The sequence below is a fragment of the Symphodus melops genome, assembly GCF_947650265.1.
Source record: "Symphodus melops genome assembly, chromosome: 8".
Classification (NCBI taxonomy): Eukaryota; Metazoa; Chordata; class Actinopteri; order Labriformes; family Labridae; genus Symphodus; species Symphodus melops.
The window spans coordinates 11,438,182-11,453,140 of NC_136698.1; the positions used below are offsets into that span (position 1 = coordinate 11,438,182).

At 39.7% G+C, this 14,959-nt stretch overlaps 1 protein-coding gene across 5 annotated transcripts in view; it reads right to left on the bottom strand.

Annotated features, from left to right (window-relative positions):
* xxylt1 (xyloside xylosyltransferase 1) overlaps positions 1-14,959 on the bottom strand; it is a 53,083-nt gene that overhangs the window by 21,079 nt on the left and 17,045 nt on the right. For 3 of the 5 annotated variants that reach the window (XM_079350972.1, XM_079350970.1, XM_079350969.1), the window contains exons 4-5: positions 13,433-13,565; positions 3,903-4,218 (exon numbers count right to left, since the gene is read on the bottom strand). In XM_079350972.1, the coding sequence (XP_079207098.1) occupies positions 3,903-4,218; positions 13,433-13,565 (449 nt within the window). Of the gene's footprint in view, positions 1-2,192; positions 2,647-3,735; positions 4,219-13,432; positions 13,566-14,959 lie in introns of those variants that run through there. The other 2 variants (XM_079350973.1, XM_079350971.1) reach the window with 2 other exon arrangements.

A 14,959-nucleotide genomic window follows, 5' to 3' on the forward strand; every position in this document is an offset into this window, starting at 1 on the left:
CATGAAAAGTGGTTCTTTACTATGTCAAGACATTTCTTAGTGAGGTCTGAATGATATATTAATGCACATATTTACTCACATTTGAAAGCCTGTTTAGCCCTTGAAAGTTATAATTGCACATTCAACATGAATACAAAACATTTACAATTTTTACACTGAAGAAAAACAAGAAAATGATTCTCACTTTAATCCATCTTTAAACTCTAACACAACAGAGAGGGTCTTTGAGGGGTAAAGGCAGCACACCAAACATGACTCATGCTTAGGTTACATTTCCCAGATTTTCTCTTCAGCTCAAAGAAAGTTCATGGACCAAACTAAACGTTTAATACTAGTATTCAGTGGTTAGTGCGCGCTCACCGCATGTACCGAGGCTATCGCCCTTCAAGTGAGAAGCCCAGGTTTGAATCCAACCTGCGGCTCCTTTCCCACTTTTATGCTCCCTTATTTCTGTCTCTGTCCAATGTCCTGTCTCTAAATAAAACAACCCTCCCCAAAGAAATTCAATAAAAAACTATTTCCATATTCTAAGTATTAAAATATACTGCACATGTATTTCCTGGAGACTTCACAGCAACGATGATTTGGACTGAAGTTTGAGGTTATGGAAAGGTAAAATAAAATGTCACTAAAACTTTTGAATGGTATGTACAGCACATAATCACTTTTGAATCGCAATGGGATTTAATATTGATCTATTCTGGGACATTAAGGTGTCCATGTTCACAAACTGCAAGAAGTGTCAACTGTGATGGATGACTGGTCTTATATTAAGTCTCTGCAATTTTATTAATGTACAGAAATGGAATCCAAAGAATAGGAAATATACACAAACTTAAATATATGGACTAAACGGAAAATATTGGTAAAGTATTCAAAAATAACAAACAACAATAACAGGTACAAAAAAACCTTCTTGATGGAGCATGCTTTAAAGTAGTAAAGTGCAAACAGGAGCTGAAGATGGAAATGGTTTCATTTTATTTTTGTTTACACTGATTGAATTTTTTCCTCCCTAAAAAGGGGTTTTAGAGCCTTAGAGGATTGAGAGTGTTGTTCTGCAAAAGGCAGAAGAAATATTGATCGGCTTCAGGGTGAGTTCAAGGAAAGTGAATTGATCCAGAATAATGTCAAGCCTCAAGTGTTTCCAACAGCCTCTTCGACTCTATTGACTGTGCTGGGCATTCAGCTGCTTTACTCTAACTGTGTGTGTGTGTGTGTGTGTGTGTGTGTGTGTGTGTGTGTGTGTGTGTGTGTGTGTGTGTGTGTGTGTGTGTGTGTGTGTGTGTGTGTGTGTGTGTGTGTGTGTGTGTGTGTGTGTGTGTGTGTGTGTGTGTGTGTGTGTGTGTGTGTGTGTGTGTGTGTGTGTGTGTGTGTGTGTGTGTGTGTGTGTGTGTGTGTGTGTGTGTGTGTGTGTGTGTGTGTGTGTGTGTGTGTGTGTGTGTGTGTGTGTGTGTGTGTGTGTGTGTGTGTGTGTGTGTGTGTGTGTGTGTGTGTGTGTGTGTGTGTGTGTGTGTGTGTGTGTGTGTGTGTGTGTGTGTGTGTGTGTGTGTGTGTGTGTGTGTGTGTGTGTGTGTGTGTGTGTGTGTGTGTGTGTGTGTGTGTGTGTGTGTGTGTGTGTGTGTGTGTGTGTGTGTGTGTGTGTGTGTGTGTGTGTGTGTGTGTGTGTGTGTGTGTGTGTGTGTGTGTGTGTGTGTGTGTGTGTGTGTGTGTGTGTGTGTGTGTGTGTGTGTGTGTGTGTGTGTGTGTGTGTGTGTGTGTGTGTGTGTGTGTGTGTGTGTGTGTGTGTGTGTGTGTGTGTGTGTGTGTGTGTGTGTGTGTGTGTGTGTGTGTGTGTGTGTGTGTGTGTGTGTGTGTGTGTGTGTGTGTGTGTGTGTGTGTGTGTGTGTGTGTGTGTGTGTGTGTGTGTGTGTGTGTGTGTGTGTGTGTGTGTGTGTGTGTGTGTGTGTGTGTGTGTGTGTGTGTGTGTGTGTGTGTGTGTGTGTGTGTGTGTGTGTGTGTGTGTGTGTGTGTGTGTGTGTGTGTGTGTGTGTGTGTGTGTGTGTGTGTGTGTGTGTGTGTGTGTGTGTGTGTGTGTGTGTGTGTGTGTGTGTGTGTGTGTGTGTGTGTGTGTGTGTGTGTGTGTGTGTGTGTGTGTGTGTGTGTGTGTGTGTGTGTGTGTGTGTGTGTGTGTGTGTGTGTGTGTGTGTGTGTGTGTGTGTGTGTGTGTGTGTGTGTGTGTGTGTGTGTGTGTGTGTGTGTGTGTGTGTGTCCGTGTGTTTCCTGACTGGTGAATATTGAGTGTTGACATTTCTTTGAATCTGTGTGTCAGTACAGCGAGCACAGCAAGAGAAACTCAAAAGTGGGTCAATGTCTTGAGTCACGTTCCCTGGCAGATTGACTTGTGGCTGATGGAACAGTGTTCAAACTGCAAACACAGGACACAAACAGCCATAAGTGCCATCATTGTTAGCCAATATCCCCACAGCACCTTCTCCTCAATCTTCTGCAGCTTTTTGTACTTTTCTTTCTACTTGTAACAACAGGTTGAATAGAACTGTGGCAGTGTGCTCCCACGTGTTGACGAAGCCTGAGTGACCTCAGCCAGAGATTACTGCAGGGGGGCTCTGGAACCTCGTTAATGGCAGTCTCCGTGCTTCAGTTATCCTAATCACAGGGAAAGAGCAGAAGCTGAAGTGGGGTTTAGCCTCCTGAAAAAACCAATACATGGCACCCTGCCTTTAATCACGTCAACTTCAGGCCTAACTAAACATTACTTGTATCGTTCATATGATGAATGTATTACAAAAAGATTCACCCCAGAGTGTATCCCCATGAGGACATCAGGTATCTAGTACCAATTGTGTACCAGACTGTAAACATGTTCATTTCTGCTGTAAAAAAACGGCATTTTTAAATGGAGTGAGCATGTAACTTCCAGGACTCTTTGAGCCAGCCTCAAGTGAACACTTGATAAACTGCAATTTTTTGCATTTCTGCATTGGCCTCTTTTTTTTTTTTTAAACACTGCAAGTTGCCACAGAGGCTGGCAGCTAATGACCAAAAATGACCCCTAAACAACAGCAGTTTTGCATGAGTATGAGATTACACAGGGTGCAGTTCAGCCCATGCGGTGCTCAAAATGAATAAGAGGAAGAAAAAAACAGTTATGAGACTCTTTTAGTTTCAGACTAGGGTCAGGAAATCTGCCAAAAAACACTTTTCCTGATGAAATAACTGTTTAAAAAAATGTGTGAGCCAAATAAGTGGGAAATGGATGGTGGTTTCTCCTCCTAACAATTTTCAGTTTTCATTTAAGTTTTTGACGACAAAGCTATTTCACTTTAATTTTGTGATTATTAACTGCATTCATTCTGACATTAGCCCTCCTCTGCACTTAAAGGGCACTTGTGAAACAGTTTAAATTCTGCAACAATTTACTCTCATCTAAGAAGGAGCTGCATTGGCCAATCAAATACAAGCAAGCAAGAGAACATTGCTGGTTCAGCATATTAACAGGTAGATAAGCACCACATCTTCTCCCAAAACGTTGTTTTCGTGAGTCTGTTTCTCAACTCTGTACCTGAGAGAAAACCCTCCTATTATTACAGCTTCTTGCTTTGTTATGCAGCAGGTTTTTTTTGGTCTTACTGGAAAATGTCAGCATCATATTTGTATCACGGTTGTACAGGTTGGACTTTCAGAAGCCCCTTGGCCAGCAGGGGGTTGAGTATGCAGAACAAACAAAAAGGAAACTGCTTTAAAAGTCAGAATCCTCTGCTCCAAAAAGCAGAACTTTCCCTTTTAATTAAATGTAGAACTTAAAAGTCCAGTCCTGTACTTCAGCCATCTGGTATTGGGGAGTTACAGTTCCCGTGATAGATATAGACTGGTCCACTGCAGCGATAATACAACTGGAACACCTCTCCATATCCATGGTCCCTCCACCAAGTGCACAACTGCCGGTTCCATCCGCAGGCCAGGGGATAAAACAATTCAGGGTGCTCCATGCCGATCATGGTGAAGAAGTCCTGGTCACCCAGGTGGCCCCTGAAGTGGTACTGGTCTGCCAGTTTGGCTACATTGTGTGGCTCCAGCAGCTGGTTGTAGAGAGCTGATGCCCTCATAGCACCCAAGTCCAATAACATCACGCCACTATTGAAGCCTGGGAGTCCATCAGGAGGAGGCTCACCTACCTTAGTCTGAGGGTTTTCCTTACGATACTGCCAGAAGGTATGTCTAAGAGAAAGGAAAAACAGAAGTGTACATGACAATTAAAATGGGAAACACCATGATCTCAAATTCGTGGTATCTTTGCTTTGTAGCGTTGAAGGTGCTGGTAATAACCTTCATTCTTAACAGCGACTGTTGTGACTGGTATCAGGTTACTGCTGTTTTACTGTGATGATCAGTGGACCATCAATTCATGTTAAGAATCCGTTCTAAAGTGTCAGCTCAAAATGAAACTGACCTATGTGTGATTTATAAACCGACGATGCAACCTTTTCTTTTTGTGATATATATTGCAATACCAAAAGAAATATAGGAAATTATAGTGGAGAAATACAATATATTCCATATATTCAATGAAAAACTTTCAATAATGCATTTCCTGTAGTTTGGTCTTAGTAATTGTGAAGCACTTCCACAACCTACAGACATGAAGAGGTTCAGAGATGCACATAATCTTTACTGCAGAATGTTGTAACTGTTTTACAAGTACTCACATTTAAAATAACACCAGTGTCATTCAGGCTTAAAATCCTAAAGAAAAACTAGTTCTCTACCACTAATTTTTCATCTGAGATATTTCAGAAGTGACTGATTGTTGCTACAGTTGCCGAAATTTTATTTTTAAAAAAAACCCATTTCGATTGATGCTGAAAAACTGTCAGGGTCAGCTTCTTCCCCCACAAAAAATGATTATGAGTCAAAAGAGGACTCAATAAAGAATTGGACCAATAAGGAAACTTGACAAGGACACAATAAGGGGAAGAGAGAGAGAGAGAGAGAGAGAGAAGGAGAGTCCAACAAGATCAATGGTATTATATAACCATCAATAAGTATAAACCCAATTGCTTCTTGTGTTGGTATTATAAAGGACAGTCATTTAGATTACAGGGGTTAGGGTTGTTATACATTTAGACAATTAAGGGGAGAGTCAACTCTGTTTCAATCCACAATCTCTAAACCAACCTCTCTGAAACAAAAAAACAAAAAAAAATAAAAAAACAAAAAGGAAGAGAGCTGGTCCAGAAGTGTTCGAGTGTGCTGGAGTGCCAGACGCTTGTGCCAACTCAGCGCCCTGTTCTGCCAACATACCGACTCTACAGTCGCTTAAACAGAGCTTTATTCAGAAAGCATTTGTATGCAAAGACGTGTGTACACATAAGTAAAGACCTTTTGTGGAGCTTTGTAATATTGCCTTATGTTCAAATTTTACTCTGGAAAGACTTGTTAGGTCTAGTGTAGCAGATAGAACTCCTTATGCTATGCAATGCATGGTGTAATAAGGGGTCAGTATTTTTTTTTGGCTCACTATACTTATATCTGTGCCAGGAACAAAGCTGTAGTTTGTATGAAAAATGTGATCAAGCATTAACTCAGATGTAAAATAATATTTTATTTTCTCCAGAATATTAGCATTGTATGTGTCTGACAACTTTTTCTCTCCAAATAAAATACTGAGTTACAAAGAGATGATGCAATGGCATGAACAGAATGTTTGGACTCGTCTGTGAAAAATATCAGTTTCTTAACAAGTGCCAGATGTTTAAAGAAAACTGCGCTTCAGGAGGACAGCTACATTTAAGTAGGGTTATGAGAAAGCAAAAAAAAAAGGAAGCAAGGTTTGGGTGAGAGCCAGTTTAACTGACCTAAAGCTGGGACAGTCTTTATTGCAACCCCGAAATAAAAATAAAAACTTAAAAGAGGGAATGTTTGTTTCCATATTGGACCCCTGATGTACAAGCATGTATGTGAAATGTGTCTTGTCTCTCTGGAGACGAAGGACAAAACCCAAATGGGACAAACAAGTATCTGTATCTCGTGTTTTCTTTCTGTACTTTCACCATGATGTAAGTTTACTCTTTTTGGAAGAGGTGTTTTTGTTTCTTTAAGGAAAGAACATGATGTCCTTTTCTCTATGCTAAAAGCCAGTGCAATCATGTGTTATTCCTACAGGACACGAGAGTGAATGGCAATGCACTATTGCATGCATGTTGACACGCACACACTCTCCACAGAGTTGAGATTCTTCACGGTTTTGGCCCAGCCTGGGGAGACCTACAGTGGATTAAAGGGGAAATGTGTGTGCTCGAACACATGGGGATAGAAGCCAGGAAAATCTATTGCACGGTGGTTACTTAACTGGTGATATATACAATTAGATGAGCTCTCAATGCTCTGTGGGCTATTTTCAGATTAACACATGGGGATAATTGTGATTCATATTGTAATGGATGTGTCTTTCTCGCTGCAGCTTGTTCAAAGTCTAGTGGGAGCAACAGATTCTCTGAATCATACTTTGATATTATCACTGGCCTATATAAAGCAGCTATTGCTTGTCCACACAGTTTAGCACAGCCTGTTGGAAGCTGGGGACTTGTAGCCCCTGCAGAGCGTTTGTCATTAGTAAGACATACCCGAGGGTCTACGTGCCCCGTGACACGTATGTGGTGAGTACTTCCAGTGAGGGAACATGTACACAGACATTTCCCTTCGACTGTTTAGACACTGGAAAGTACTAAGAGCAACATGTTGCTGTTTATGGCAAAAATATACGATTTACAGCAAGCAAGCTGCTTATTAACCATCTCAGATGGAATAGTGAGCCAGTAAAGAGGCGTTTGCCATCGTTTAATATTGTTATGTTACTCACTTTTTTTATTTTTTTTTATTTTTATAAATTTGCATTATTTATCTTCATTACAGTCATAAAACAACAAGAAAGAACAGATAGGAGCAGTTAACAAACCAAAGCGTGCTGAAGTTATTGTTGGTTCTCCACTGGAGACTGATTATTTACTGCATTTAAATAATCATTTGCTACATTTACATTGAGGAATGGACGCTTTCCTACATTAGCTTATGTGTAGCAAGGTAAACAAATGAGATGAAATCTGCTCAATGTGCTGGCAGGCAGATTTTGTTCTTCTGGACAGAGCAGTCTGCTTTTTCTCAGTTTTCAATATAACTTTTTTTGTCCTTAGCGGTGTGTGTGTGTGTATGTACAGCATGTATGTATATCTACATACATATGTATATATAACAAAATCATAGACTTCTTGGATTTTCTAAAATAAAACATTTAAACATTCAAGGGCACAGTGAATCCGATCAGCCTTGCTTCAGTACTCCATAAACGTGACTTCTGCTTTCAAAATGTGAGATTTTGAAGAGCGGGTACAGAACGTGAGAATCCTTTCTCTGTCACAGTGACCGCAGTTTTGTTCCCATGAAGTACCGGCTTTCTTAAAACCAGACTTAAAGTCTTAGCTCAGACCACTACACCTCTCCTGCCGAGACTGCCACCCTTCTAAGTGTTTTCCTTCCTCTCGCTGGTGAAAGAATGAAGCATTAGCAGGTGACAGAGGGACAGTCTGTGCTACAAAATTTCAATGTGTCCTCCACCATGATGTTTAGAAAAAGAAAACCGCCTGCTCTCTGAAGTCTGTGGGAACTCTCTCACTGACAAACAGGTGTCTTGTCCTGGGGAACACAAATGAACTATCTGGTGCTTCTTAACACAGTGAAGTCTGGCTATGTGAAAGAGGTTTATCAAAGAAGAACACACTTTGTTGGAATTAATTGGATAAATAAAATAATATTAAATATGAAAACATTTATTTAAAAAAAGAAAACTGAAGGTTTAATTAAGCCTTAAAGGACTCTTTATGAACTTGGAAAATCATGACGACACTTTATAGTCCAAAATGATTGTTACTGAGTCAAATGATGACATAACAGGTGAGTGGTCTTGAAAGAAATCCATGTTTCATATTCAAAAGTTGATTTCATCTAAGCGTAAAAAAGGTGGGAATATGTGGGATGTATCATACAAAGAAGACTGGATACACGTAGCAAAGGCAGAGCCACTTATTTAATGTCTACTGTGTGAGTGTTTGTGACACTTATGTGAGTGGGTCTCGTCTCTTGGGCTTAAAAGCATTACACACAGCTGCAGGGGAAAAGACATTGAGTTTTTTTTTCTTCCTAATAAATAACTTTCAGTGGCAGGATGTGCTCTGAATGTAGAAGGTGGGAGGACACGTTAACCTGCATAATACTCTGTCCATTAGCACAGAGAGAGAGAGAGCAGCTAGCAGGCTACTAGCAAATGTAGTTCTCACATATTCACTGTGGCAGGATTATCTTCAAGGAAACATGAAGTAAACTGACACTATGACCGTGCCTGTGTGTTTTGGGGTGCAGTCCAGCAGCCATGACTGAATGATCTTTTTTTCATCCAGAACAATCTTGGTAACAATTTAAGTACTCCTAACTGAATAGGTTTAATTCAAATGTTTGCAAACAAGAGGCAAAAATGTTGCCCAGCTTATTTCTTGTGTCCTCAGAGAGTCTCTCATGAGTCTCCCTTTTGTCCTTCCTTATCCCAGAATTCCTATAACATTATTTGAACAGTTTCACAGCTAATTCAGTTTTGCAACAAAGACAACGCGAGAGGCCTTTGACCTGCACCTTGCAGTCAGTTGACTGTAATTCACTTTGTATTGGATTGTGTTCAGAAGTTGGTCCAAAACACAACAGGACACAACAGTTCAGTCACAACCTCCATGAGCATCGCCTTGTTGTTCCTAAATAATTCAGAAACCATAAACGAGACAAGATGGAGAGTAAATCATTGAGAGTCTTTAGTGTGATGTAAATCTATCAACCCTTTTTAGAATTTCATTCATAAAAATAAAAAAAATAAAAAAATGAAAGGTCTCCGAATTTGCTTCCCCTAGCTCTTAAATTGAACCATCAAAAGATCTCCTAATCATCTTCAACACTCAAAAGGCTTACAGGATATGATCTCCTGATGTTGGCACTGAAAGGCAAAGCATCCTGTAGTGTTTGAAATGAGTCTATCCAGGCCCACAGGAACTACAGTAGCAGGGGGTTCCCAGGCTGGGTTACCCATTGAACCAGTCGAATGGCGGGGAAGAGATAGAGATTTGTTTGGAGATGCTGGTGCCAACTGGAGCCCGGGCAGGAAACAAGCTCTACTTCCAAAACCTGACATCACTAATATATACAGTCATAAAAATAAGCCTTTTGTCTCACATATATAAACAAATACTACCTGTTCAATGACAACGTACCTTTCCCCCAAAGCTTTTAGATCATGATGGTATCCAACAAATCTGCTCTGAAAAGGATTTTATGATCCAGCTTTTTGGACCCCAAATCCAAACCTTTAAATACCTGCTGCCCCTGGTACTGCGGCTTCTGGGTCAAATCTTGTACTTAACACTTGTTAAAAAAAAAAATGAATCCAGCCCAAAATAGTTAATGGTAATGTTTATTATGTTAACTGTTAAAACCAACATCTATTCCTACATACAATTGATCAAGAGTGACTAGTCTGTAAATTGTCTACTGCTACTCACACATCATAGCTAAGGCTACCCATTTATTTCAGTGGTTTGTAACAATACATAAAAATTCACCTACTATTTTCTGCCATATATGCAGTAGGTGTGTGCTGTTAACCGGTATTACGTTTTGTCAAGACATGGATTTTTGCCATAACTCCATCCCCGGTTTAAACATGTTTGGTTGTAGTGCACACACGAGACAACACTGATTGCATAACCTACCAGCCACAGTAGTTTGAAAATAAAAACAGCATAAAATAGTGATTAGTGACAGACAACAGCTCATATTGATTCTCTTAAGATTTCTGCTCGTTTCCCTCTGACACTCAGAGCAGAGCCAGCGGCTCACCGATCAAAGGGCCTTTACCTCCTCATATTAGAGCGGGTACGAGAGTTTATAAATCAAACTAGAATGTGCAACGGCATTCAGACAAAGTTGTTTTCTCCCCTCTCCAAGTTTCAGCAAATAACATCCAGATAAGTGGGTGTGCTCGTCTGCAGTGCGTCTCTTTCTCTCTGTCTGGGGCTTTGATATAGACTTTGTGCTGGAAGGGATCTGCATCTCCGTTATGACAGGTGTATAACTGCTTAAATGTACGTTTCAATTTATGTCATGTGTATTAAATCCTACAGGGATACAGGAAGCGAGCTGTGGTTCTGACTCACAGTGCAGATGGTGTAGTTGAAAATCTCTGACTGCCGCACCATTAAAGCTAAAATGACATTCGCATTCTATTTCTGCTACATTGTCACAATAAAAGTCCCCACTTTTCAAGCTGCTGGGATGCTCTTATCATGACAGAGTCATATCAGTAAACTTTGTATATTAGCCACCACCTTAACAAACCTCTGCAGGAAAAACTGAAACTTAAAACCGCTCATATTCAGTTACAAGCTTCTCTAATGAAAAGGCACAGTGACACAGTGAAAGATGTATATCTTTCTCTGGCCTTGTGTACACACATGAGCTCAATAAATAAACACGCACATTGCTCATCCCTACTTTGCAGTATAATTCTGCATTGTTTAATATATAAAGCCTGATAAGACCTTAAACTGTGAACGTAAGGCCTCCTAGCTTGAATATAAACTTGAGAATGGTGGAGAACAGATGAAAACTTGATGAATGGACTGCTGGTAGCTGCTATAAAATTCTTACTCCAGAAAGGCGTTCACAGGAGAGTCTGGCTTTACATGTGTTGATGAAAAAATCCTAATAGAGAGGATAACTTCATTTGTCCATTACAAACAGGAACCTGTATAATTGACAGTTAAAACGTTTAATTCATGAAAGTCTGTGTTGTGAAAAAGGAAAACACTCTGTACCTGTACACAGTTTTTTTTCTTCTACATGTTTTCCTGTTTTATAAATAAACACGTCTTTGCTTTTTTTTTTTTTTTTTACTATTGGCAGACGTGTTTAAGTTGATAAAAATGATGAACAAATACAAATGATGAAGACACACAATCACATAAAAAACATGAAAAGTTGACTCTGCCTAGGAGTTTAAATTGGAAAATATGAAGACATTCAAACACATCTATCAATAAGCTCTTATTAATATGCCCAGAGGAAACCACCTGGCTGTATGTTTATCTCAGTAAGCAGCTGCTGCATAAAACCCTTTCACCTGACCTTGCCTCACTTAGTCTCACTATCCTGCGCGCGCGCGCGCACACACACACACACACACACACACACACACACACACACACACACACACACACACACACACACACACACACACACACACACACACACACACACACACACACACACACACACACACACACACACACACACACACACACACACACACACACACACACACACACACACACACACACAGAGTGACGTCCTGTTTTGATGCTGTCGCTGAGTGGAAAACAGTTGAGTAGACTAAACGTAGCAGGCATGTTTGTCTTACTATCTTGGAAAGAGACGGAAAAATCAGATGAGGTCCCCTGTTTATGAACATGAACACACACACACACGCACACGCACAAACACACAAGTGCACACACACCATTTCTTGCCAGTAATGAATAAGACATTTGGATTTAGAGGAATACCAGCTGCTGTTTTTATTGAGTGGTTTGTCTGTATGTTCATGATCTTAATCACACGCTTCAGATCAAAAACAAATATGAGACAGAAAACCTGGCTGATAGCAGAGGTTATTGGGACAGACTGTGTGCAAGGTTTATCTTTTCTTACTGACATAACTTCCTAACACTTTTAAGGACTGATAGAAAAGAGCTGAGTCTGCGTACAGACGCACATGTTTAACTTAGCAGCAGTAAGTAAATCAGACTTTTTCTTGTGTCTTTTAACAATATTTGTAGAATTGATTTTAATTCTTAGTTCATGATGTTGTTTCGGTGTGAGGTTTTAACTCTAACTTTCAATACTTGTGTTGACGTTAACTCTTTCACACACATCCTTTTAATGTGAATACTCCTATGGATTAAAACAGGATGAGAAAAGAGAGGGAGAGATTTATTCTCAACAGGTGCTGAAACCATGTTGGTTCAATAAGTTGACTTCATGACAGTCAAGTTTCCAGTGAAATAAAACCAGTTAAAAATTATTATTATTTTTTTTCTCATGGAACCTGTCACTTTGTTCGCCGGCTCTGACGAGCTGTTTGTTTATTTCCTGCTGACGGGTCTGACAAATAGACAGGAGACAGATCTGAATAACAAGAAGAGAGGAAAACATTTTCTGACAAGCAATATCTCCCTGCTTAGATTCTGCCGGATCTTCAATTATTTATCTGACAGGAGGGACTTTAAATAGCGTGCTATTGAACAAAATATTGCAACTTTGACCCTGTAGCTGCTATCATGAATCCCTGTGTTGATGAACAGCTGAAGCACAGTAAGATGATTTGAGCCCAACAGCTGTGAAACCTCGCACTATACAAATAAAAACACGCTCCTTACACTAAGCAAACCAATTTTTCCCCCAAGGACCATCTACGTATTTTGCTTTTGAAAAATTAAAACGCAATTCCCTGCACCTAAGAACAATAAAGCTTTCAAAGTCAGCCCGTGAGGATCTGATCCACAGCGTTTAGGCTAACCCAAAATCCATCAAACCATTTATTTTCCTCGTTGTCACCACCAAGATTTTCAGCTGCATTATTGCATCACTGAAAACTGACAAACCGGGCCACTATTGTCTTCTTGTACATGTTGCATAACAAAGTTTTAATTCTTGTTCGTAGTTGTGTAACTACAGGCTGTTATCACTGCTGAAATTCTTGCATGAGAGACTGCTTATGTTCTTTCTCACTTACACACTGAGAGAAAGTAACTGTGAAAGTGTAAATGAGGCCTGAGAAGCTCCAATCCGTCTGGGGTCACACAACACGGAGAGATTCAAAATGTTGCGCATTACATCAGTCTTTACATAATATAATTACATTACATCAAAGTAATGAAAGGTCCAAAAAGTTTCGACGCAAAACATTTTTGTCTGCGCAACATGCAATGTGAGTCGAAAAGGAGACAAGCTTAGTTCAGTCAATTGATTAATAAAATCCAAACTATCTGTCTAAAGACAAAAAAGAGAAAGTGAAAGAGAAAAGAATTAAATGTTTAATCATTTTCAATGAAACTTTTTGACTGAACTGTGTCTACAGAATCTCTGTCACATTTGTCACAAAGTAACAAAAGAGGCAAAGAATTGTTTCTTTTTTTTCAATCTTTTTACAGCTCATGGACCTTGATTCAACCTTAGCCAGAATCATTTTGTCACTTTGACGAGTAATCAATTTTAAAACTCTGCATGAGTTACATTTATAGTAAGCTATAAAGTGATCTAAATGTCAGACTGAAGTGCCTACCTGTAGACTGGCTGCATCTCTCTGGTAATGCCTATCACCGCTTCGGCAGGAAAACGGTCAAATTCTTGGAAAAGGTCCCGGATGTTGGTCCTGTACTTCAGGTCCAAGTCCAGCTGGAGAATCCGCGTCAGACCTGAGGGAAGAACGCAACACACCAATCAGGCTCAAAGATCCTTCGATTTTTTTTTAAGTGGCGCAGGTTTCTAAAAGAAGGACACTGTTAAACAAAGAGAAAGAATCCAAGTGTGGATAAATGTGTTCCTCTATTTATAGAATGATCACAGGAAATGTACTTCTGAGTAAAACTGTGCATGTAGGTTGAATTTCTCTGACCCAGCACATCATCCAGTGACTGTCTGCCTGATCACATCTCAGAGTCATTCCAGGAATAGACGGCTCGAGGAAATAAGGGACACTGAAAAGAGTCTTTGAAATCTCGAATGGTTGCTCAGTCAAGTTGTTCCTGACTTTTTTTTTTTTTTTTTTACTTATTCAGTGTTCCAATGACATACAAAAACAAGTGCATGAATTGAGGAAAAAATGTACATGTACTATTCAATGCCTGCGAAACAGTGCATGTTCGATACAAAGCAAAAAGGATTAGTGGTTGATCTTGTTTCTGGATGATATAGTAACAAAGGTATCCAGGATATTCAGATCCTCATCTGTTCATTGTTCCAACTTCCCATGTTTTGCTGGTTTCTATGGTTATGAAAGGATGGGAAATACTCCTGCATGGTGTGTCAGGGGAACAATGTGGTTACTGGATTGATGAAAACACTTGTCAGGGTTAAACACACTGTGAAAGAGAAGAGAGAGGAAAAATATTGTTGGCAAATGGTTGATTTGACAGAAGTATCTGCATTGGTGCAAATGGTCGTGAAAGCTTTAAAAGAGGAGGGTTCAAATATAATGTCATGAATTAAGTTCCGTTTCAGGTTCCACAAAGCCTTTTTGAGATTAGGCAGCCTTTTATTCTTAAACCTGCTATTACTAATGTAAAACTACCATGAAGAGAGATACACATTTTACTGTTTGTGTATGCTAATAGCACATTTATCAGCCACTTGTTTATAGTTAATCATGCAGAGTAAAGTGACTCTCACATAGTCTTTGAGGCAGCATGTGCACAGCTCCCCTAACTGAGCTGCTGTTTTTTTTTTTTTTTGACCTAACAGCATGGAACATTAGATATAGCGTGGTAAGGAGCATGATCGCACACTGGCAGCCCACACTGCATCCATTAAATATTTAGTTCCCGGCTCCGTAAATATCAGTTTTCCCTTGCAAACAATTTAGAATCTATTGTTTGGTATTGAAGGAGGACAAATGGATGTGTGGTGCTTTGTGTTGACCAACCAAGCTGATCAGACTGAATGCACTAGAATCCTCTTAAAACATTTCAAACTATGTCAATTAAATAAATGCATCTACCATACTGAACCTTTTCATTAAAGGTATTAAGTAAACTGCAGGTTTAAAATAAAAAAAGAATATTCAACCTAGATGAAATAAAATGGTGGGAAA